Source organism: Schistocerca piceifrons, chromosome 1 (assembly GCF_021461385.2).
Source record: "Schistocerca piceifrons isolate TAMUIC-IGC-003096 chromosome 1, iqSchPice1.1, whole genome shotgun sequence".
Taxonomy (NCBI): Eukaryota; Metazoa; Arthropoda; class Insecta; order Orthoptera; family Acrididae; genus Schistocerca; species Schistocerca piceifrons.
Window position 1 is genome coordinate 986,545,181 of NC_060138.1, and position 26,402 is coordinate 986,571,582.

General features: G+C 40.2%; 1 protein-coding gene and 1 non-coding gene across 2 annotated transcripts; one reads left to right on the top strand and one right to left on the bottom strand.

The window, feature by feature from the left end:
- The first annotated feature begins 3,465 nt into the window (after nucleotides 1-3,465).
- On the top strand, nucleotides 3,466-23,883 carry LOC124776966. The gene is made up of 3 exons (XM_047252209.1): nucleotides 3,466-3,546; nucleotides 23,041-23,241; nucleotides 23,335-23,883. The coding sequence occupies exons 1-3, from the start codon at nucleotides 3,466-3,468 to the stop codon at nucleotides 23,881-23,883; spliced, it is 831 nt and encodes a 276-aa protein (XP_047108165.1).
- On the bottom strand, nucleotides 20,677-20,749 carry Trnaa-cgc. The gene has a single exon. It is a non-coding gene; the product is annotated as a tRNA-Ala (tRNA).
- Nucleotides 23,884-26,402: the final 2,519 nt, after the last annotated feature.

Consider the following 26,402-nt stretch of genomic DNA (forward strand, 5'->3'; position numbering starts at 1 on the left):
TCGTACTTTAAGAGTTATGACATGTGTGAATCATGTGTGAATGTATGACAATGCCACTGAACATTTTTTGGACACTGTTATATTCATAGGATTTTGTTTCTACAGATTTGCAACGCTAATTCTTGACCTGTGAAGTATTTTTATGTGAGACTGTCACTTTAGCGAAAATTGCTGTCGTAAATATTTCCGTAAGAAAGTTAAGTGACCACCTGCATGTAATGCGTCGCGGGCACCCACCTGGGCGACAGCCGCCTGAAAAAAAGCCATTAGCCTTTCAGAGGCACAAGTGGAAAAAAAAAGGGGGAGGCCATTATCCTCGCTATTGACATTTCCTTGTTGAAAGCATACTGTGGAGCCCGTAATTTATGATATTTACTGAAATGACTAATGAAATGACGAGAAATATTTTTACATCTGCACACCTGATTACGACAAGTGTCTCTCTACGTGAGTTGAGAGCTACTGACTTACGAAATGCCACATAGCTATTGAATGATGTTTTTATGCTTTGGTTTGCGTAATTGCTTATTTCATTTGACATCTGTTTTCCAGCTGTGTTGCAGCATTGGTTTCGTAAAATAAAATTAAATGCATTTGCTAATGTGAACACTTTCTGTCAACAGATTTATTAAATAATAATTTTGTGATCCACATTCTTCAAAAAAGGAGCACTTGGAAAGGAAAGAACAATAAGAAGGGACTAGTAACAGTAACTGCATACATAATATTCTTTTCAAGTACATGGTAATATTTCTTTTACAATAAGTTGTTGTGGTGCACCACTTTAATTACTTAGACATTAAGATGTGATTATACATTTCCCTTATCTGCATTGTTATCTTTAGTATACTATTTTTTTTGCTTGAGCTATGTCATGTTTAGATATAAGCTGCTGTTTGCCAGGCATAGTGCTACTGAACTTTAATTTGTGTTACTCTGCTAAGCCAGATTTTTTTTTTTTTTGCTGCACAGTGCCCTATATGAGTTGTAATATTGCAATTGCTTTGGCATTTGTATTTTTGTCATTGATGTTTGTGTTAATTGTTTTGTGCTGCTGCATTGCCTCGTCCCTTAGTTTAGCATCTGAGCTCAGTAGATTTAAGTTAGCTTAAGAGGGGGTAGACTATATGAGAAACTGACTATGGAGAATAGGTAAAGAATGCATTGCAAAGTTATATAAAAAGGATTTGGGCCCAAATGAGTATTGTACAATCAGAAATAATTATTTTGAAAGAAATATGAACAGAATACAGAAAGCATGCTTGGATAAGATTTTTTTGGTGGAAGCAAAGGTTGAAATAAGACGAAAGATCTATAGAATGAAGTTTTGGGATGGACTGCAGTACCAAATGTTACACTGAAAACGAACCCTGTCCTTTCCTTTTGTGTTATCCCACTATGTGTTTGTGTACCCTTGAGTATTTGTTTTCTTCCTGTCTCTGTGTAGTTTCACAGAATTTTTTTTTCTTTTAATATTAAGCTACATTCACTATGATGAGGAATACTGTTATCCTCGAATATAATTGGCATTAATAATATGTTATTTACTTTGTAAAGATGTTAGACATTATTAATTCTGTTCTGTTCAATGCTCATGTGTGAAGTTGATGTTTCAAAAGTTATTGTGATCCTTTATGTATGTACTCATGTCATAATTCCACTGATGTATATGTTTATTTCTATTCTTTTGTAACGCCTGTTTTACTACAAATGTTATCTGTATTGTTATGTTCTTTAATGATGTATTTTGTACCTTTGTTATTGTATTCTTCTGATATAAAATTGTAATTGTCACCAGTTCATGATATTATTAACTTGTAAGTTCCATTTCACTGCACACGTTTCTGTTGGTCATAGTATATGGACAATATGTGAGAAGTAGGGACTGATAGTGTTTGCATGTGTGTTGGTAATCCAGCAAGGGACTGGATAACAGCATTGCTGGTTCTAAGGACAATTAAAAGAAAAACTTTCTGAGTGCACAAGTGGTGGTTTATGGACTTGCTATATTCTCTGCAAGAATCTTCGATGGTGATTGTGCACCTGCACAGTCGCAACGGATGGCTGCTGGCCGTCTCTACAAGGACTGCAGTGGGTCTGCACCTCTGGTGGCCCACCAATACCACAATCTCTACCAGGACTCCAGTGGGTCTGCTCTGTGATGACCTACCTACCAATATTCTTCCAAACTTCGAATGACTCTGCTGTGGGTTTGCTCTGTTGTGGCCCATTACCTGTCTGCATGTCGAGAGTCAGCACTGTCTTTCCGTTGGAAGGTCAACACTACTTCTTCAAGACTGCATGGAAATCCACTACTTCTATGTGCATTTTCTTTTACTGCTTGGACTTTGAGAAAAACTCTGCATTTTTACTGTGATGAACAATGTGGACTGTCTTTATGGACTGTGAGAAATTTTGATCTTTTGACCAACATAATATTAATAAGTGTGTGCATTTTATATCTTTGTTACTGTAATTGTGAAAAATTTTTGTCAAATCTGTATTGGCCAGTGCCCAACACCATTTGTAAAAATTTTTGTGGGGAGCATGGGGGCTATGTAAGTAGGCTGTTTATGTTTTCTCTATGTAAGTAGGCTGTTTATGTTTTCTCTATGTAAGTAGGCTGTTTATGTTTTCTCTATGTAAGTAGGCTGTTTAGGTTTTTTATTGGTAACGCCACCTCTGTATGACAATCACTGGCTGTGCTGTGGGCAGTCTGTGTCTGCTTTGCATTGTTGTAATACTCGCCATTGTAGTGTTAGGCAGCTGGCTGTGAACAGCGCGTAGCGTTGCGCAGTTGGAGGTGTGCCGCCAGCAGTGGTGGATGTGGGGAGAGAGATGGCGGAGATTTGTAATTTGTCATGAACTGATATATATATTATGACTTGTGATGATATTAAGGTAAATGCATTGTTTGTTCTCTATTAATATCTTTCATTTGCTAACTATCCCTATCAGTAGTTAGTGCCTTCAGTAGTTTGAATCTTTTATTTAGCTGGCAGTAGTGGCGCTCGCTGTATTGCAGTAGCTTGAGCAGCGAAGATTTTTGTGAGGTAAGTGATTTGTGGAAGGTATAGTTTAATGTTAGTCAGGGCCATTCTTTTGTAGAGATTTTTGAAAGTCAGATTGCGTTGCGCTAACAAAATATTGTGTGTCAGGTTAAGCACAGTCTCGTGTAGAATTGTTCTAAGGGGAAGTTTCATGGTGACTATACATCCTAATATTTGAACGTCATTTGGTGCATAGGAAGGATCATACTCGTCCGTCATCTTATTCTTTATGTAATCCGTTTACCGTTCATATATTTCCATTTGTACTAAGCATATTGAAATTTAGAATCAACACATTGTACATTTTCAACTTCAGTAACCACGGCAAAGTCATTAGCTGGATCCAGATCCACACTTATTCGTTTAGATCTACTTACAGCAACGTTACATATGCTGGCGAACAGTAGTAATCATGATGCGGGACCTGCCTCTGGTTTTGAGAGCAGCTCCAGGCATAGCAGATGCTGCTGAGGCTGTAGCAGTGGCGAAATATACGGTACTCGTAGGTGAACTAACGTGGCTGCTGTGGCGGCGGTACAGTATAGCTGCACGATACAGGGTCTGATAAATCCGGAAACTCATGCTTCAGATGGTTCAAATGGCTCTGAGCACTATGGGACTTAACTTAGAACTACTTAAACCTAACTAACCTAAGGACAGCACACACATCCATGACCAGTCGCTCGGTTCCAGACTGTAGTGCCTAGAATCGCTCGACCACCCCGGCCGGCAGGAAAACTCTTTTGGGGGCTGGTGCTTCTGTATCAATGTGGCCAATAGAAAGTTTATTTGTTAACAATAATAGAAATAATTATATTATTATGTGACATACTTACTTTCAGTCTTCTTCCTCTTGTGTCCGGGGGCACTGGCTGGTGTCTGCTGCTGCTGGCACTTCATCGTCCTCTCACTAAAGATCGAGGGGAGGGGGTGGGGGGGGGCTTGGGCAGCAAGATTCATAATAAAACAAGGGAAGCAGAAGAGAGAGCTCGATTCTTATTGGTCCATTAGGTTTACCTCCATTTTATTGTCCTCCCACTGGCTGAGAGCTTCAGAGAGGGGTTTCCTCCCGTTTCATGTCATCTGACTACTATCACGCAATTGCCTAAGGCTTGTGGGGTTCCTCTGACAGACCTTCATCAATTCCCGGCTGTCCCCCGTAACATGACTCCAGATGCGTGTCCTGACACCTGATGTGGTAAGAATGGTATGTTGTTGAATGCCCAGTGATAACCTACTGCCTTAACTTTGTGTGACTTTGACACACAGAAAATGGGACCACAAACGATAGAATGCAGAGTCAACGTTTACACATAAACATGAAGTTTCCTCCTTCTTCGAAACACGACAGTTCATGTCATTATAAGGCAATCGTACCATTTGAAGAGAGGTAACTTACAAACAGATCATACAAGTCAACCGATGAAATCAAGTGCCTCTGGTTGGCTTCTTCTGCTTTTCTCTCCCACTGCCACTGTCTCCTGTCTCTCATTTACAATATCTCCTGTATTTACAATATATCCCGCTGCCACTGTCTGCTTTCTCATTTACTGTGCCTCCTTTTGTCTTTCTTTCCCACTATCACTGTCTCACTGTACCTCGGCAGCTCAAAACTTCTGGGGTGGTCCAACTTATTTTGTCTCTCCCAATTCCGGTCCAAAATGCTGTCTTCCCTATACCTACGTGTTAAATTTCACGGTCTCGAAGCTTCCACATCCCCCTCCCCCTCTCCCCACCCCAAAGCTCATGTATGGCCTCCGCTCATCTATATTTTTCGTTTACATTGTCTCCCCTCTCTTTTGCTCCCACTGCTTCTGTCTCCATCCATCTCTCTTTCCCTCTTACTGCCACTGTCTCTCACTGGCCATCAGTATCTCCTCTCTCATTAACACTCACTGTTATTGCCTTCATCCATATCTCCTTCTCTTTCACTGCCACTTTCTATCTCCTACCATCACTATCTCCTCTCTCTTTCTCTCCCAGCGACATTGTCTCCTCTCTCTTTCACCCTTACTGTCTCTCTACTCGCCTCTTACAGGACAAAAAAGCGCATATATTTGAATGCCAAAATTTTTAGTGAGGAAGGCGGAATGAGAACTGAGGCAGCTGGTTCCCCACTTTTCTTCAGTCTTTTCAACAGAAACATATTCACCTTTTTTGTGCTGCGACAAGAGCATTTTTCGGCTGATTCCCTTCTCGTATAAAACGAATTCTATTGGTCAGTAAAAATTTCACAGTTTATTCATATATGTACTTCGACACAGTTATATACTTTGACACATATAAACAACAAATAAGTACGTGCTACATACGAGTATGGTTAACACAAAATCGTTTGCTTTACATTTTTTCTGCATACTTTGCTCATCGATCGCAATTCATCGGAAACGGCGTGTATGTTATTTGTGTATTAAAAGAGTAAAACTGTTATTAGAATTATTTTGCTAGAGTTATAGTCTTTAGGCTACACCTTCAGTGTACCAAAGAATGCGCTGTTTGATTTGCGAGTGCAAAGAATTTAGTACGACAACTTCAAGGTGCTGAAGCCTCCATGTAGCACCATCGAATACTTCCATCTCAAGATAGGCTGTATAGACGTGAAGTGCCCCTTACACATGACAGAATGTCATAAAGTTTTGTTGGTGAAAAACCTCTGAATGAAAATAGTTTGGTCACCTCAGAACCCTTGCGACGAGCCCAGAACCCTTGCCAAGTGTTCACTGTGTCAATTAAAACTGCAGTTACACCTCAAACCGGATATTACGTGCATATTTTATATGCATAAATACTTTAATTTTGAATCTCAGGATCTCGCTAACTGCTAATGAAATCGATAAAAGGTTCAAGGTTCTCCCGAGAACATGACCTTAAACACATATGGTAAAATTTCGATGATTTGTCATGAGTATAAATTACAGAAGTTGCCATCCCCACAACTGATACTTTTGGTACCCAAAAACCATTGTTTTTCGGGTGTATCCTGATAACAAGCAAATAGTATTTAAAACTGGAAAATGACATTTCTAGACAAATGAAGAATATGGAGTTAAAATTTGAGCTATTTGCGATGGTTAGTTATTTAGATAATTGCGGTCCACTGTGCAAACAGTGGCTAAACACCGGATTTTGCGGTTTTCTCGGGAACCACCCATGAGCAAACGGTACTTTCATAAGGCCCACCATAGACTACAGCTAATGCAAAACAAACAACCGATTCGTTCAATTTGCCTGGGCGAGAGGAACTGTGTAATGTTTAAATTTTACCCTATACTGCAGGATAGTTACAGTACGCTCGTTCTTCCTATAATTCACAAATGGTCGTTAGGCCAAGAGCTATTCAAAACACTTGACCTCTTATCTCCGTGATCCACAGAACCCGAGATAAGACACTCTGGAAAACGGCAGTATTGCGAGCGGCTGTTTGGAACATATTGATATCAAGCGCTGTCGTGCTCTGCTGATTGAGCGTGCTTGCTATTTCAGCCAACGTCGGGCGACAAGACGTGCCAGAACAGCCAGAAAAGATGTGTAACAACAAAAAAATGCTAGAAGATAAGGCTCACCGAGTTGATTTTCATTCACGTATTTAAAAAGCTCCGAATTTATTTTGCCTTCTATTGAGCACTTTCTGTTTGTCGTGGAGACCATTGCATCTTCCAGTTCTTCCAATGAGACTGAATCTGCATTTACTTCTAACTGAGCCGATACAATACTTTCTTCTTTCCCTGCCCATGTGTTTTGGAAGTAATATAGCCATGTTTTGTCGCAGATGTTAGTCCGTTGTAGGGTATAATTCTTCTCCTTATTGAGAGTTTATAATATCGTATGTGCGTGGTGTCTGCTCTTTCGGACTTGTCCGAAAGAACAGATACTATTTTGATACAGCAGCCATTAAGAATTATAGTACAAAGGAATTATTTACATTGTCTGCGAGTGGGCATTGATTGAAAACAATCGGAAAAGTTGAAAATTTGTGCCAGATAGGGATTCGAGACTGGATCTCCTGTTTACTTTTTTTTCCAATTTGGTTTATTTGTCACCACAGATTACAATACAATACCACGTATTAGAAAACTTTAGGCAGTCCAAAACATACATATAAGTTGTGTCGTGGCCAAAATATAACTAATTACAGTATTAATATCAATCATTCATATATTACTCATTTTGTCTCTATGAATAATCATAATGGTCTCATGGCGCGTAAGGGCTTCGGGCTCCTCCTTGCGTTGACGGTCGCGCAGGTGAAGATTCGATACGGTGAAGGTGAATTTTGCGCGAAGAATAATCGTTAGCTTGTGTATCAGTTGCCCTTCCTAGCTACAGCTGTAAAAATGTTTCCTCCGGGCCGAATTCAAACTGGCGACCCATGGATTTCTGCTTGCAGAGCCTCTACAGTCCACAATCCATCTAAATTCTTCAAATCTTAGTTCGAGTTTGTCCGCCCACGGTAGCTGAGTGGAAGCCGGCACGGTAGCTCAGCGTGTTCGGTCAGAGGGTTAGCTGCCCTCTGTTATAAAAAAACTGAGTTAATCGATCAACAACGAACTTAAACGGATGTCTTACGACGTCCGCCCCGAGTAGATGCAACGAACCAAAGCGAACAAAATGAGATTGGAAAAAAAAAGTGGTCTGCGTGACAGAATGTCAATCATAAGGGCCCGGGTTCGATTCGCGTCTGGATCGGAGATTTTTCTCCTCTCAGGGACTGGGTGTTGTGTTATCCTACTCATCATCATTTCATCCCCACCGATGCGCAAGTTGCCGAAGTGGTGTCAAATCGAAAGACTTGCACCCGGCGAACGGTCTACCCGACGGGAGGCCCTAGTCACACGACATTTATATTTTTTTGTTCGAGTTTTATTTTCGTTCTAAGTACTTTATCATTTTCGTATGTAATTACTTGCAGTGTCACCTGGCCAGCGTGCAAGGGATGACATTTCAGGGTTCTGCTGAGGCCTTCACGGCTACCGTACCGGCCTCGTCGCCCACGAAGTCTTCACCGTACTTCGTCCTCAGAAGCAATCCCCTGCTTGTACCCATCACCCCTACACTCTCCACAGCGATAAATTGAGCAGCTACATATTTCTTATCCTACACCCGACTTCTTGAAGTGGATGTTTGGCATATTTCCAAATTTTAATATGTGATTTTTTAATGAGAGTGTGCGAAAATACTTTTATTCGATATACGTTTGGAACTCCAGTAGGCTGTCACCTCCTTTCTGGTTACTAAAGTAATTGACATAATTCCCGAAAATCCACATTACGGTGTTATTTTTCATGCCGGGATAAGCTACCTGATCTGGGACCAACAAGTCGGTGATTTCTACATATTTACTATCAGTTCGTTTTAGCAAAGTTAGTTTTCTTTTGATGTCCTTCCTTACATCTAAATAGCGACCACATGTAAATCTGTGTGAGTGAGTGTCCCAATGGGCATTTTTGACATAGATTTGTGTCGCGTACACCAATAGCGTCAAGTTTCTCGTTTGTACTTATCACATTATTTACGACTCCGTACCAGGAGTCCTTCACCTCGCTTGATAAAACATTCGTGGTGAGATTTTTCCAGACTGTCTTGTAATTTTTATCTGGATATTTCTGTTCAGTTTTGTTCCGTTTCTTGTTCTACATTATCATTTCTACGATCGAACGGTTGTTTGTATCTGATTGGTTTCTTCGCTTGATTCTGATATAGCCGAGTTCGATGTAAAATTGTCGTACATTTTTTAATTTAGGATTGATCGATGCGACATTTGTCGGCGGTCGAGGCTAGGCAGTGATCAGCACATCTACCTAACGAGAAGGAGATCTGGCTTCAGATTCTGGTCTGGCACAAATTTTCAACTTCCACCATTGTCTTAAATCAATGCCCATTCGCAGCCAATACCTGTAATTTCTTCGTATGGTGCATTATTTGTTGCATTCCCGATTTTTGAGACATTCTTTTCAGTAATTGTTTCTGCATTCACAGTCACCAGGGACGAATCTACCATGAATGCAGCAGTGCATTATTTGTCAAACTATGTTTCAGTCTGCTCCAGTGACACAGGGGAATCTGATTTTGAAATTATTTTGAATTAAGTCACAGTGTAATACCACTACAAACCAATTGGTGGATCTTACATTATTATTATATGCTTGTTAAATACCATCATATTTTCCATTTATTGGCATGGGAAGTGTTTTAATGTTTTATGAATGTGCATTCCACGGATAATTCATACACTTGACAACTGTAAGATATTTGCGTGTGTTATAACTTGGTCATTTCTTAACATTTAATCTTGTGTATGTAAATAGGGAACCTATTAGTGATTCATTTGTATGTATGTGTGTTAATCATGCAACTGCGTATATATATGTGCATACTGCACATTCTGCCAAATAATTTACTTCTGCTCAACCTTCTGCTTTTGTTTTCGATACTTATAAATTCCATACTTAGGTATTTAAATTGGAAGAAGGATCTTCCTTGTATCAGGTGTTAGTCTTACAACTGAATTTGTTAGAGAGGAAAAAACTGCTTCATTTTCAGTGAGCAACAAGAAACGGAATGATACCTACTATTGGCACCACTACACATTCCTTTCGAGTGCTCAGAATGAAAGCGAGCCTAATTTCCTTTTGCTTGGAGTAAGCCTTATAAATTTATTTATGAATTAATTAATACTTAAATCAACCATGCCTGCTCTGTATCACTGGGGTGCTCTCTCCCTGGCTAGTGTTATATTAGATTCATACTAAAACTTTCATGTGAACATCAAACGAAATACCAAAAAGAACCCATTAATTAAATCAGTTAACTTTGCCAAAGCCAGGCTAAAAGTTGCAAAATTTGCACAAGTATCGTTGCAAACGCAATTTAATAGCCAGTTAACATTTATTCAACAAATCAATTCATATAAGAACATCAATTATGCACAGTAAAGATCGCTATAGGAATGCTTGATATTATATGTATGACACAATAACTTTTTTCAAAAATTATTTCTTAATGCGTGGCATAAGCCTCAGTTTGTTATAAGGATGGATTCATTTCATCTTCATGCACACGCACACGGCAAGAAAAGAATATAAAGATAAATTTATAGACCAGATAGAAACATGGTAGGTCAGAGAAATGTTAGCTTTAGTGATCAATCACACGTTCGGTAGCTTCTGTAGAAATTCTCCATCTCGTAGGTATAAAATATTCAAAAATATATAGAATGAAAGCAAATCCTCATTCGATTCAAAATTCAATTTAAGCAGCACACTTGAATGAAAAAGATCGTTAAGCTGAAGGCTCTCCACGTGGTAGTAAGGCATGTAGTGTACTTTAGCTAGCCAACGCAAAGGAACGCCGAACGCAAGAACTGAATTTAAAATTAAAAGACGGAAAAAGAATTCTAACTCGACAAAATGATAAAATACACACAACACATTCACGCTTTGTCATTCAAACTAACTGAAACAAGACGTGGGTTGAACAATTCACTCTCTCCCATCACTAAGTAGAAATATGAAAAAGAATCGTGTTAAATAATTGAAATATTGGTAGTCATCATTGCACTCTCTAACCAGAATTGATGCTCTGGAATCGTTTACCATGGTTATATTTCCAAGAAACTGTTAGAACCTCAATCTCAATAAAATTTTTAAACATTCCAACTACCTGATTTATATTATAAGAGATGACTAGAGCAGACAACCTCACCTTCTGAGGATCCAGTGAATAGCACTGTTCCACGCTCCAGGACAGAAGTTTCCAGATAGTAGCGGAAATGGGCAGAGAAAAACGTTCCGGCTACCTGTACCAATTTATTCAATAGCTCTGCCAATTTCACTGTGGCCCAGCAGAAGCTACTTGGTCTCTACACAGAAGTTGCCTAAACTGCCACTACCAGTTGAGGCGTCGCAGCTAGGGCGCGGTCGCCAATTTGTCTATTAAAGGTTTCTTGTATGAATGTATGGGGGCTCCAGTATAAGCAGTCAGAATCTTATACGATCTGCAATGGGCGAGCTGTGTCCTGCAGACGTGCGCCATGACCATATGACGTGACTGCAGCGTGTGAAAGTAGCGGAGAGGCACTTACAGAGTAGTAACATTCTCTGGAACTAGCCAATAAGAAGTGAGACGGTTTGCCACCTAACGCATGAGACAGAGGGGTTTGTAGAGGCAGAGAGAGAAGAAGAAAGTGGTGGACTAGCTTTCGAAGGAGCCGGTCATGCTGAAAGTGTCCGAACGCATTATGTGTAAAATGAAGTGATATTGTAAATTCCGCGTTTCGGTACAGAAATAAAGGTAGCTGGTGTTTACCATTAACTATTTGTGAAATTTTAAGAGTCGAGAGATATTTTGTTCTGGAGAAAATCAAGTGTGTAAACTCTGAACTAAAAACGTGGCGGTACTAAGTAAATTTTTTTATTGAGTATTTATGGCCAGAAAAAACTTTATTTAGACACAACCACTGAATGCCCAGTGCAAAAGTAATTAGCAGTTTATTGACTGTGTTACTCTCGTAAATGATTTCGGAATTGGATAGGAAAAGTTCTGGCTGTTTGAGTGTGACGAGGACTGTGAACAAGAACTTAAATGATTTGAACACATGTGGGCTGATGATCTTGCTTAATAGCAATAAAAAATCCTAATGCAAGTTTAAAAGGACCTTTGTACTTAGAAATTTGAACAGCAACCCATTTCCGATTTATTCTTTAGAGTTCCGACGTGTAGTTATGAAATCTCAGTTTCTTCAACACTGCTTTTCTGAGATCTCTTAAGTAGCTGCAGTCAGGAGTTACATGCGCAGATCTGCAGCAGTATCGAGGTAGGTGGACAATTCATGTTGCAGAACCGCCGTCGATGTTCGAAAGAGCGCGTTACGTCGCACAGTCAAAGAATCCCTGCCCTGGAACCGAAATATGTATTAAACGTAAACCATAAATTGATGAGTGACAACCTTTGCCTATTAAAGTGCCTCTGTAGCTGTCTAACAAATTTTCTGATGATCATCCTGCATCCCCCCCCCCCGCCCCCAGAATGGAAAGCACAGAGGTTACGTTCAATAGAGAAGCAAATAAGGTCAGAAAGGCTGAAGGTATGTAGGCAGGATGTAGAACATGACAGAAAAACAATAATACATGACAAATATTTTCAATTAAAAAAGCTAATGTATCTTCCACAGGTCCCAAGTGGAGTGATCGTCATTTTTTTAATGAACACTATATGAAAGAATCATTTTACAACACTCATTTACTAAGATCGCATTAATACACTGAATTTTAAATTTAAAAAAATGTTTTTTTTATTTATAAGGTAATAAACATGTAATAGAACTACTACAATACTTATTTATAATGAACACATTACTGCACTGAAATGGTGCAGAAGTTAGATTGTACTTTATACACACACACACACACACACACACTCGCACAAACCAGAAAAAAATCAGTTGGTTCTGCTGAGAAATTCATCAATGGAGTAGTTGGTCACCAATAAATCCTTTAGGCTTCTCTTAAACTGAGTTTCATTGGTTGTTAACCTTTCTATAGCTTCCTGCAAGTTATTGAAAATGTGTGTTCCTGAATAAAGCACACCTTTTTGTACAAAAGTAAGTAACTTTAAATCCTTGTGACGATTATTCTTATTTCTAGTATTGATTCCACGAACTGAGCTGTTGGTTTCAAAAAGTGACATACTTTTAATGACAAATTTCATTAAGGATATAAATATATTGTGAAGCAGAAGTTAGTATCCATAGTTCCCTAAACAGGCCTCTGCAGGATGTCCTTGAGTTCACACCACATATAAGTCCTATTGCACGTTTTTGTGCCTGGAAAACATTAGCTTGGCTTGATGAATTATCCCAAAAAATAATCCCATATGACATTATGGAATGAAAGTAAGCATAGTATGCCAGCTTTTTCATTTTTGTATCCCCTATGTTTGACAGAATTCGCATTGCAAATAGAGATCTGTTTAGACACTTCATCAGTTCTGTGTTGTGCTCCTCCCAGTTGAATTTACTATCAAGCTGCAATCCCAAGAATTTAACACTGTCCACTTCTTCTGTCTGCTTGTCATCGTATGTTAGGCATATAATCATGGGATACATCATACAAGTTCTGAAATGCATGTAGTATGTTTTTTCAAAGTTCAGTGAAAAAGAATTGGCTATGAACCAGTGATTAATGTCCATAAACATTTTATTAGCCGATCTTTCTAAGACTACACTTGAATTGCTGTTTATTGCAATGTGTGTATCATCAGAAAACAAAACAAACTAGGCATGTGGTAATGTTACTGTTGTAGGTCATTGATATATACAAGAAAAAGTAAGGCCCTAAGATGGAACCTTGTGGAATCCCACATGTAACTGGTTCCCAGTTGGATGATGCCTGACAGCTTAATACATGTCTCTTTCTTAATAACACCCTTTGTTTCCTGCCAGAGATATAAGATTTGAACCATCTACATCTACATGGTTACTCTGAAATTCACAATTAAGTGTCTCGCAGAGGGTTCATCGAACCATTTTCATACTACCTCTCTACCATTCCACTGCCCTATGGCGCATGGGAAAAAGGAACACCTAAATCTTTCCGTTCGAGGTCTGATTTATCTTATTTTATTATGATGATCATTTCTTCCTACGTAGGTGAGTATCAACAAAATATTTTCGCATTCGGAAGAGAAAGTTGGTGATTGAAACTTTGTAAATAGATCTCGCCGTAAAGAAAACCGCCTTTGTTTAATTGACTGCCACCCCAACTCGCGTATCATATCAGTGACACTCTCACCCCTATTACGTGACAGCACGAAACGATCTGTCCTTCATTGCACTTTTTCGATGTCCTCCGTCAATCCTACCTGGTAAGGATCCCACACCGCGCAGCAATATTCCAGCAGAGGACGGACAAGTGTAATGTAGGCTGTCTCTTTAGTGAGTTTGTCGCATCTTCTAAATGTTCTGCCAACAAAGCGCAGTCCTTGTTTCGCCTTCTCCAAAATATTATCTGTTTGGTCTTTCCAATTTAAGTTGCTCGTAATTGTAATTCCTAGGTAATTAGTCGAACTGACAGCCCTTAGATTTGTGCGATTTATCGTATACCCAAAATTTATCGGATTTCTTTTAGTACCCATGTGGATGACCTCGTACTTTTCTTTGTTTAGTGCCAATTGCCACTTTTCGCACCATACAGAAATTCTCTCTAGATCATTTTGTAATTGGAATTGATCATCTGATGATTTTACTAGATGGTAAATTACAACATCATCTGCAAACAGTCTAAGGGGGCTACTCAAATTATCACCTGGATCATTTATTTAAATCAGGAACAGCAGAGGGCCTATGACACTACCTTGCGGAACGCCGGATATCACTTCTGTTCTACTCGATGATTTACCTTTTATCACTACGAACTGTGACCTCTCTGAAGGGAATCACGAATCCAGTCACTCAACTGAGACGATACTCCAGAGGCACGCAATTTGCTTAAAAGTCGCTTGTGAGGAACGGTACCGAAAGCCTTCTGGAAATCTAGGAATGTGGAATTGATCTGAGATCCCTTGTCGACAGTACTTATTACTTAATGGGAACAAAGAGCTAGCTGTGTTGCACAAGAACGATATTTTCTGAATCCGTGTTGGTTATGTATCAATAAGTCATTTTCGTCAAGGTGATTCATAATGTTCGAGTACAGTATATACTCCAAAATCCTACTGCAAATTGAGGTCAGTAATATGGATCTATAATTCAATGGGTTACTCCTATTTCCTTTCTCGAATATTGGTGTGACCTGTGCTACTTTCCAGTCTTTAGGAACCTTTCGTCAAGTGAGCGGTTGTACATGATTGCTAAGAAAGGCGCTATTGTGTCTGCATACTCCGAAAGGAACTTGATTGGTATACCATCTGCACCGGAAGACTTGCCTTTCTTAAGTGATTTGAGTTGTTTCGCAACAACTAAGATATCTACTTTTATGTCACTCATGCTAACAGCTGTTCTGGTTTATAATTCTGGAATATTTACTTCAGCTTCTTTCCTGAAGGAATTTCGGAAAACTGTAATTAGTAGCTCCGCTTTAGTGGCATCATCATCGGTAACATTTCTACCGCTATCACGCAGTGACGGTATTGACTTTTTTTCCACTGGTGTACTTTACATACGACCAGAATCTCTTTGGGTTTTCTACCATATTCTGAGATAATGTTTCATTGTGGAAACTATTAAAAGCATCTCACATTGACATCCGCACTAAATTTCGAGCTTCCGTGAAACTTAGCCAGTAAACTTAGCCAGTCTTGGGAATTTTGCGTTCTTCTGAATTTGGAATACTTTTTTCGTTGCTTCTGCAACAGTGTTCTGACATGTTTTGTGTACCATGGTGTATCGGTCCCGTCTCTTATTAACTTATGCGGTATGAATCTATCTATTGCTGTCGATACTGTGTCTCTGAATTTGACCCAAGTCTGGTCTACACTTACATAATTAGCTTGGAAGGAATGGAGATTCTCTCTTAGGAAGGCATCAAGCGAATTTTTTATCTGCTGTTTTAAATAGATATATTTTGTGTTTTATTTAGTGGTTTTGGTTGATACGGTTTTGAGCCTCGCTACAATGACTTTGTGTTCACTAATCCTTGCATCCGTCATGACGCTCTCTATTAGATCAGGATTATTTTTGGCTAAGAGGTCAAGTGTGTTTTCGCAACCATTTGCAACATTTCCTCTTACACCATAATATTCTAATTTACTTAAAAGGATATTGTGATTTACACAGTCAAATCTCTTTGACAGATCACAAAATAGACAAGTTGCCTTCAATTTTTTGTTTAATGAATTAAGTACATTTTCACTGTAAGAGTAAATAGACATCTCAATATCAGAACCCTTCAGAAATCCGAACTGCGAGTTTGGCAATATGCTATTTGTGTTAAGATGATTATATAGCAGTTGTACATTTCCTTTTCAAACATTTTCGGAAATGCTGGCAAAAGTGAAGTTGGACAGAAATTTGACACTATTTCTTTATCTCCATTCTTAAACAGTGACTTAACTTCAGCAAATTTAAATTTCAATCATTCAGGAAATATTTCACTGATAAACGACTGGTTACACAGATAGCTTAATATGTTGCTTAACTCAGAATCACATTCTTTAATTAACGTTGTTCATATTTCATCATACCCACTAGATGTTTTTGATTTTAAAGATTTTATGATGCACATTACTTCTGCTGGTGTAATGAGGGTCAAATTCATTGAGATGTTTCATCACCTTACACTTCTGGTGAAAAATGAGCAATGATTGAGCCATGCAAGGGCGTTACCAATAATTTTTTACATATTTGTATCACATAATATCAAGGAAATGTTCAACGAAAGAAGGAACCATGGAAACAGAAAATGAAACTTGAACCAAGTATTCCATAACTAAATTATACCATAACTTAATATAATATACGTAATATACTATATCCATAACTGTGGTCCTGTAAAAAAGTATTTAATATACACCTATTATGGACCAGTAAAGTTTATTAATGGTTACTGTGTTGGAAATTGTACACAGTTTAACACATGCTTCACTGCAGGGATTCATCATATCCATAACACAAACAAAGTTAAGCCAACATGCATATCAGTGAAATGTTAAAAGAAATTAGCTTCCTCATAAAAGTATTGACCATAAAGAATACCACAGATTATGTTACCAGTTAATCATAAATCAAGATAACAATTTACACAAAAAATCACAAGGCAAAAACGATGTAGAAAAATTATCAATGAATAAAATAAAACATAATGATTATCTAGCATACAATTCACCTACAATGGTACAGCAGTCTTTATTACGCCTGGGAACATGAATGTCAGAGCCCTTTCCTTTAGGTAGCTTCACAGCATCAGATATAAAAAATGGCTTTCCTAAGTCATTGACCTGATGGACCAAGACCACTCAAATCAATTTAACATTAGTAGACGTCTTTACAATAAATAAAAACTTAATTAAAAAGATATTCACTCTGCAGTGGAGTGTGCGCTCATATGAAACTTCCTGGCAGATTAAAACTGTGTGCCAGACCGAGACTCGAACTAGGGACCTTTGCCTTTCATGGGCAAGTGCTCTACCAACTGAGCTACCCAAGCACGATTCACGCTCCGTCCTCACAGCTTTACTTCCGCCAGTACCTCGTCTCCTACCTTCCAAACTTCACAGAAGCTCTCCTGCGAAGTGAAAATCTCATTCTGGAAACATCCCCCAGGTTGTGGCTAAGCCATGTCTCCGCAATATCCTTTCTTTCAGGAGTGCTAGTCTGGCAAGGTTCGCAGGAGAGCTTCTGTAAAGTTTGGAAGGTAGGAGATGAGGTACTGGCGGAAGTAAAGCTGTGAGGAGGCGGCGTGAGTCGTGCTTGGGTAGCTCAGTTGGTAGAGCACTTGCCCACGAAAGGCAAAAGCCCCGAGTTCGAGTCTCGGTCCGGCACACAGTTTTAACCTGCCAGTAAATCACACTCAATTAAAAATTCAACTAGTTGAAATAACACAAGTTTGCCAAACAGGCAGTCGTATGTTAATGAAATCAAGCACAGAAACTAAAACATCAATTATATTGTACAAGAACATGCACAGACTATCTTTTATATTCGCTGCACTTTGCATTGCACCTTTTCTACAAACACTCCTGAGGGCAGTGGGTCATTTGGTGGACCTTAAGTGCAGGGTATTTGGGGGGCTCAATGTTGCAGTTGTCAGTGACTGAAGATTGTTCATCTGAGACTGAAGTTACCTTCCTATCTCGGACTCTCTTCCAAACGAGATCTATGTAGCTCATCTCGGCCACACCACAGGACACGCCGATGTGCACAGGTGCAGCAGGTGGGTAGCAGTATCACATGCTAGATGGTTGCATCTGGGAATCAGCACATGTGTAAGGGCAATACGCACTGGTTCTCTGTCCCACCCCATTGGCACACAACAGAGATCTTCTTCACACCAGGCAAAGTGTCAGATTGCAGTAGTCAGATGGACTGATGGAGGTACGTTGTCTCGTGTTGCTGACATTTCATTGTGTGATACTGTCAGCTAGTGTGTTACTGACAGACACTGTGGATGACACACCCCCTTCGTGTGCCGCTCCCCTTCTTCTTCCATCTGCTCCACCTTTAACAGCAATGCAGCTCATGACTCTGTGGTAGCAAGCCAGGCTTGCTTCTTGATAATGCTGCTGTGGGATAGCTATGCCTCTCGTTGCGCAGTGGTGGCATCGTGGTGTGTAACAAAGACATCCGCTGTGGATGGCAGAACCTATAGGCGTACCAGTCTTCATCTCTTCCTTCAGTTTCTTCTTTGACAACCTGGTAATGCACACTGATTGGTAGAGGGCCAAGCACGCCCTTTGTCAGTACTACAGAAGATGCGACGTATATACCCACTGGCCACAATAGTTGTTATCTGCTCTCAGTGGTGGATCGCATATGTGCACAGCCCAGGTTTTCACCATCCTTTGCGGCCACCTCAAGGGGGACACAGAGTGTATCGAAAACCGGCACACACGGACCTGATACCTGCACAAACTATCAAATCATTACCCGAGCCAGAAAAGAGGCATGATTAATACGCTCGTAACGCGAGCAAGACGAATATTTGAGCCGCAGCACCTCAGACGCAAAATACAACACATGGAAAGTATTCTGAGGAGCAGTGGGTACTCCACAAGTTATATTAGAAGTATAACATGGTCAAAGTCTCGGCGAAGTGTCAAATCAGTAGAAGAATTGTCGGGTACGGCCCTTCTGCCACACATTCCCAGAGTGACGCACAGAATCGGCAGCATATTGCGCAAACACAGCGTAAAAACTATTTACAAACCGACAAAGAAGATCAAAGAGTATCTTACATCTGCAAAGAAGAAAAGGGACCCACTTGCAATGTCGAGAATATAATGCATACCATGCATGGATTGGGGCTAAGATATGAAAGAGGAAGGCGTCTGTTAGAATTTTGCACAGAGCATAATTTAATCATAGCTAACACTTGGTTCAAGAATCATAAAAGAAGGTTGTATACATGGAAGAACCTTGGAGATACTAAAAGGTATCAGATAGATTATACAGTATAATGGTAAGACAGAGATTTAGGAACCAGGTTTTAAATTGTAGGACATTTCCAGGGGCAGATGTGGACTCTGACCACAATCTATTGTTATGAACTGTAGATTAAAACTGAAGAAATTGCAAAAAGTTGGGAATTTAAGGAGATGGGACCTGGATAAGCTGACTAAACCAGAGATTGTACAGAATTTCAGGGAGAGCATAAGGGAACAATTGACAGGAATGGGGGAAAGAAATACGGTAGAAGACGAATGGGTAGCTCTGAGGGATGAAGTAGTGAAGGCAGCAGAGGATCAAGTAGGTAAAAAGACGAAGGCTAGTAGAAATCCTTGGGTAACAGAAGAAATATTGAATTTAATTGATGAAAGGAGAAAATATAAAAATGCAGTAGATGAAGCAGGCAAAAAGGAATACAAACGTCTCAAAAATGAGATCGACAGGAGGTGCAAAATGGCTAAGCAGGCATGGCCAGAGGACAAATGTAAGGATGTGGAGGCTTATCTCACTAGGGGTAAGATAGATACAGCCTACAGGAAAATTAAAGAGACCTTTGGAGAAAATAGAGCCACTTGTATGAATATCAAGAGCTCAGATGGAAACCCAGTTCTCAGCAAAGACGGGAAAGCAGAAAGGTGGAAGGAGTATATAGAGGGTCTATACAAGGGCGATGTACTTGAGGACAATATTATGGAAATGGAAGAGGATGTAGATGAAGATGAAATGGGAGATACGATACTGCGTGAAGAGTTTGACAGAGCACTGAAAGACCTGAGTCGAAACAAGGCCCCGGGAGTAGACACCATTCCATTAGAACTACTGACGGCCTTGGGAGAGCCAGTCCTGACAAAACTCTACCATCTGGTGAGCAAGATGTACGAGACAGGCGAAATATCCTCAGACTTCAAGAAGAATATAATAATTCAAATCCCAAAGAAAGCAGGTGTTGACAGATGTGAAAATTACCGAACTATCAGTTTAATAAGTCACAGCTGCAAAATACTAACACGAATTATTTACAGACGACCTCAGGGAAGAACAGTTTGGATTCCGTAGAAATGTTGGAACACGTGAGGCAATACTGACCTTACGACTTATCTTAGAAGAAAGATTAAGAAAAGGGAAACCTACGTTTCTAGCATTTGTAGACTTAGAGAAAGCTTTTGACAATGTTGACTGGAATACTCTCTTTCAAATTCTAAAGGTGGCAGGGGTAAAATACAGGGAGTGAAAGGCTATTTACAATTTGTACAGAAACCAGATGGCAGTTATAAGAGTCGAGGGGCATGAAAGGGAAGCAGTGGTTGGGAAGGGAGTGAGACAGGGTTGTAGCCTCTCCCCGATGTTATTCAAACTGGTGGTGGTGGTGGTTAGTGTTTAACGTCCCGTCGACAACGAGGTCATTAGAGACGGAGCGCAAGCTCGGGTTAGGGAAGGATTGGGAAGGAAATCGGCCGTGCCCTTTCAAAGGGACCATCCCGGCATTTGCCTGAAACGATTTAGGGAAATCACGGAAAACCTAAATCAGGATGGCGGGAGACGGGATTGAACCGTCGTCCTCCCGAATGCGAGTCCAGTGTGCTAACCACTGCGCCACCTCGCTCGGTATTCAATCTGTATAGTGAGCAAGCAGTAAAGGAAACAAAAGAAAAATTCGGAGTAAGTATTAAAATCCAGGGAGAAAAAAAAAACTTTGAGGTTCGCCGATGACATTAATTCTGTCAGAGACAGCAAAGGACTTGGAAGAGCAGTTGAATGGAATGGACAGTGTCTTGAAAGGAGGGTATAAGATGAACATCAACAAAAGCATAACAAGGATAATGGAATGTAGTCGAATTAAGTCGGGTGATGCTGAGGGAATTAGATTAGGAAATGAGACACTTAAAGTAGTAAAGGAGTTTTGCTATTTGGGGAGCAAAATAACTGATGATGGTCGAAGTAGAGAGGATATAAAATGTAGACTGGAAATGGCAAGGAAAGCGTTTCTGAAGAAGAGAAATTCGTTAACATCGAGTATAGATTTAAGTGTCAGGAAGTCGTTTCTGAAAGTATTTGTGTGGAGTGTAGCCATGTATGGAAGTGAAACATGGACGATAAACAGTTTGGACAAGAAGAGAATAGAAGCTTTCGAAATGTGATGCTACAGAAGAATGTTGAAGATTAGGTGGGTAGATCACGTAACTAATGAGGAGGTATTGAGTAGGATTGGGGAGAAGAGAAGTTTGTGGCACAACTTGACTATAAGAAGGGATCGGTTGGTAGGACATGTCTTGATGCATCAAGGGATCACAAATGTAGCATTGGAGGGCAGCGTGGAGGGTAAAAATCGTAGAGGGAGACCAAGAGATGAATACACTCAGCAGATTCAGAAGGATGTAGGTTGCAGTAGGTACTGGGAGATGAAGGAGCTTGTTCAGGATAGATTAGCATGGAGAGCTGCATCAAACCAGTCTCCGGACTGAAGACCACAACAAAAACAACCATGCACATACGGAAAAGTTTACGTTGGAATGAGTGAACAATCAATCAACACCAGGATCGCAGAACATAAGTGACTTTGCAGTTTGAGGCAGGTGAAGAAATCGGCCGTGGCAGAGGACGCGTTGTGTGAGACTGACCACGTAATAAAATTCGCCGACACAGAAGTTCTGGCTGCAGATGAGACTATCACACCCAGTTGTTCAGAGAAGCTGTAGAAATACACAAACACAAGGTAAATGGACCATGGACGTACCCAGCGAGGGGCAGGGGGGGGGTCAGCTGCCCCCCCCCCCCAAGAAGATATTCGCAGTTTTTTTACTAGTTCACCGTTTTATTTAATAAGAAATGCTGCATGTTTTCTCGGATTGTACAAGTGCATTCTTGTATTTAAAATGTTTATTAAAAGCAGTTTTTCACTGATTTACTGTTTTATTTAATAAGAAGTGCTGTATGTTGTCTCGAGTCCTTGTTTCCTGAGACTGGTATGACCTGCCCCCCCCCTCCCCCCTAGTTCAGATCCTGGGTACGCCCTTGAAATGGACCCTGGCTTCCCATGTTGCAGCGAACAACCGCCGCATATAGCAAGAGGACCGCAACGAAAACGGTCGCGTAGAAGCGCTTGGACGTTGGCTCGTCAGGTACATATAAGATACATGTGCCAAATAAGGCCCTGTTCATAATAAAGCCCACTCTCATTTTCTAGCATAGAAAGCTGGAAAACAGCGCGAAATGTCTTCGGTAGTGACAGCTTGTGACATCTAGGGGCCAAGGCAACAACTATTTCCGCACCCGCTCTCGTGCCGGCCATTTTACTTTCAGTTGTGCTACGGCGTTCAGCAAAGGAGAGCTGCTTCTTATTTGCACGGTACGTTTCATCTAATGCAACCGTTTCGGTTATGAAGCATTTCTACTAGTAAATATGTATTTATGAACAGAAAATAGTGCTGTATTAAGATAGTTGCATTATCTTCCTAACAATAAGTTTCTTTTTAAACAATTAACGCACACGCGTTTTAAACTGGTTGTTCCCAATAAGGCCCATCCGTGGCGCTACAAACAAGGCCCGGGCGGACCTTATTAGGTACCCTATTGTATGGAGCTGTGCATAACTGCAATGCATATTTAAGTTCAGTGTATCCTGGGAAACCTCATGTAACACGTATTTACTATTTGTAAATTAAATCTAAATTATTTTATACATTTTTACCGAGCTATTAGTTGGTTGTTGCAAGAAATGTCAAAAGAAAACATTTTAAATTCGTTCTTGGTAATCTTTGTAACAGGGCGATCTGCGTTTAGATCAATAACGTTTAGTAGCTATAATTGAAGTACGGTACTTTAAAAATATATGTAATCACAGTTTTACAAACCTAATTCAGGAACATCAGGCTTACTGGTAATATTTGTTTTTAGATGGATCCACAGAGAAAACGAGCTACATGGGATGCAGATCATTTAAAACGAGCTGTAGAAGCTGTTGCTGAAGGGATGCCTGTCAGAGCCGCTTCGAAAACATACTGGATTTCTCGACGTACGTTACGCAACCACATACGTTCTGGACTAACAACCAAACGTTTGGGACGAAAAACTTGTTTGGATGAAGCTCAGGAAAGAGTACTTTGCCAAAGAATTTTTTGACTCGCTGAAGTTGGGTATCCAATTACAGCAAAAGTGCTCAGAAAATGTGTATATGTATATTGTGAAAAGAATAGTGTGCAGAATCCTTTTAATGAGATGAAGAGATTGGCTGGACGCAAGTGGCTCAAGCTCTTCCTACAAAGACACCCAGGCATTGCAAGAAGGAAGGCACAACACTTGAATCCAGGAAGAGCTGCAAAGCTAAACAAGATTATTGTAAATGATCATTTTCAGAAACTGAAAACGGTCTTGTCTGAATTGGAGTTATTTGACAAACCCTACCTTATGAACAATATGGACGAAAAGGGATGTCGCCTCGCACTCTACAAGTCTCCTGGTGTTTTAGCCAAGAAAGGTGTGAGACGCTTGCACTTTGTTGCCTCAGAACATGGGGAAAATGTTACCATTGTCTCATGTGGGAATGCAATTGGACAGGTTATTCCTCCTATGATACTTTTCAAAGGAAAGCGACGCAAGCCAGAATGGGGAGACTATTTGCCACCTGGGACTGCAGTAGAAATGACAGATAAGGGCTCAGTGAATACTGCGACATTCATCAAATGGATACATCATTTTGCCAAATACAAGCCTGCAAAAATATGTTATTTTCATATTTGATGGAGCATCGTCACATTTGGACCCGGAAATTTGCGACGTTGCTGAAGACCACAATATCAGACTTTACTGCTTGGCCAGCAACACAACACATGAGCTGCAACCCATGGATACATCAGTATTCAAGCTGTCTGAGTCTTACTGGGATGACGAAGTTCAGCTGTACTGGTCTACACATGAAAGGGAAGAAAACAGAGCAATTAATAGACGTGTGTTTGGAAAAATCTTCAGCAAGGTGTGGCCAAAAGCAGAATCCCCAGTAAATGTCATGTCTGGGTTTCGTGTTACGAAGATTTATCCTTTTGACCCAGAAGCTATTCCAGACACTGCATTTGCTCCCTCTCGTCCACCAGAGCGTCCTGATCTAGAAGAGGACATGATAATTGCCCCTGAAACAGGGAAAGTGCCAGAGACTCAATCAGTCCCAAAGGCTTCCCGCAAAGAGGGGTGCCAGTCCATTGATTCCAGTTCATCAGAAAGCGAGGCATATTCAATAAAGATTAGTTCAAGTGACTTCAGTCTTGAAGATAGTGACACACCTGAAGATCTCGAGTGTTCTTTCAAGGAAGTTTTGCAAACCCCAAAGCTGAAGAACAAAAACCAAACACCACAGAAGAAGGCATTAAATCACAAGGCGCAAGTCGTATCTAAGGCACTATTCACGCAGACTCAAAAGAAAAATGGTACCAACGAAAGCACTGCGTCTAAGGCAGATTCACGTCGCCAAAAAATTTCAACCCCAGTAATGAATATTCAGAAGAAAAATGCAAAAATAAAGAATCCACTAAAGCAAGCAGCAGTTCTGCATCTAAAAATGTGTTGCAAGAGGTTGGCTGGTTTTGTCACGTATGCTGTGAAGACAGGATATTCGACATGAGACTTTGCAGAAAATGTATGAAATATGTGCATGAAGATTGTGTAGGGTTGACACGAAAAGACAAAGTGCTAAATTTCCTGTGCCCCACCTGTAAAAAATGATTTAAATGAGCCAAACCAGTTTCACAAATCATTATTCATGTGTTCATTGAAAATGTAATGATTAGAATTATTGTTCCTATTACGATAAGGAAACTTACTGCTGTCAGAATAATTTTGATTGCTGATTGAATGTAAAAATCTGAAGAGCTAATAAGCAGTAAGTACCTACAGTTCTGTATGAAGCATTTGTAAAAACAAGTCATTATAAAGGTCTATATATCATCTCATTCCACTTATTTCTAAAATAAACTGACATTACAACTCTTCCAGTGTATTCAAACAGTTTTCCTGCCATTTACATGCCCCAGAATGTTAATATGAATAGGTTGTGCCTACAGGCCATATTAGGAACAAGGTCAACTAACAAGGCCCACTTGCAAGGGTTAAACATTTTCTTTAAAATGATGATATTATTTAAATAAACTTTCAATGTTCATTTATTTTTGAACTCAATATAGTTGTAGGATGTTGCACTTACGATCTCGGAATCTTACCACTTACACATACTGAATACGAAAATCCTAAACGTTAGGTGGGCCTTATTTGGTACACGTACCTTAGTATGTGGCTGCGAGCTCGGCTCCAGTCCACAACCAGCAGTGGGGGGTGAAACTTACACAATGCCAGCCACTCGTGCTGGCCAAACGTCAGAAAAATCATCAGGCGAATGTCAACGGAAGAACCCAAGACAGAAGCCAACAGGCAGTTTGTCAACAAGTGGCCAAGAAAGCCTTTACAATTTTGAACCTACCATGGAATTCAGCCATATAAGAGCTTTAAAAATATTGGCATAGGTTTTCTCTCTCGTTGGTATATAATGCAATCAGCAGAGTGTTGTGGCCAGACATCGCGAACGCCCTGTGCACAGATCTAGTTATAAATGTTATTTCGCGATAGCTCCAGCTACATACTGAAGGAGATTTTCATTCCAGCACTGCAGATCGCCCTATGGTGTAACCCCTCCAAAGGCAAACAAAAACCACATCCCCATGGTGCACTGCGAGAATACATTCCAAACTGCTGACGACCTGTCCCAACCTCGCTTTTCTGCCCCCATATGCTGTGAATCAACGCTTTACCTGGTCAGGAGCCAAAAACAGAGCTGTCAGCTGGCAAGAGCTGTTTGTTTCGCCAACAAAACAAAGTCAGTCGCCGTTTCGCAGTTTTTGGCAATATAATTAACCTCCCACCATCATCACCACCACCACCGCCGCCCCGCAACAACACATATGTATGTGCTTGTGGACATAATAGGGTCATTTCCCTTCTACAAAGGGTACAAATCCTTGTTAACAATAACAGACCATTCTACCTGCTGGCTTGAAGATATGCCAGTTACTGGTATATTTGCAGTGACAGTGGCTGAAGAAATCGTCAGCACCTGGTTCGCCATATTTTTTTTAGTTCTGTCCACAGTGATCAAACTACCAGCTACAATCCCATGAGTAATGGGGTAGCAGAACGACCGTGTAGTTCAAAGCAGCGCTCGTGTGCCGCGAAAGAGCCTGGACTACAAAAAACAGATATTGACCTAGCTCCAGGTC

Bases quoted from the DNA above. Each gene is read 5' to 3' on its own strand.
- LOC124776966 (XM_047252209.1), top strand. From the start codon at position 3,466: ATGCGGGACCTGCCTCTGGTTTTGAGAGCAGCTCCAGGCATAGCAGAT. The intron at 3,547-23,040 runs GTACTCGTAGGT...ATTTGTTTTTAG, and splicing joins TAGCAGTGGCGAAATATACG to ATGGATCCACAGAGAAAACG. The intron at 23,242-23,334 runs GTACTTTGCCAA...TATTGTGAAAAG, and splicing joins TGGATGAAGCTCAGGAAAGA to AATAGTGTGCAGAATCCTTT.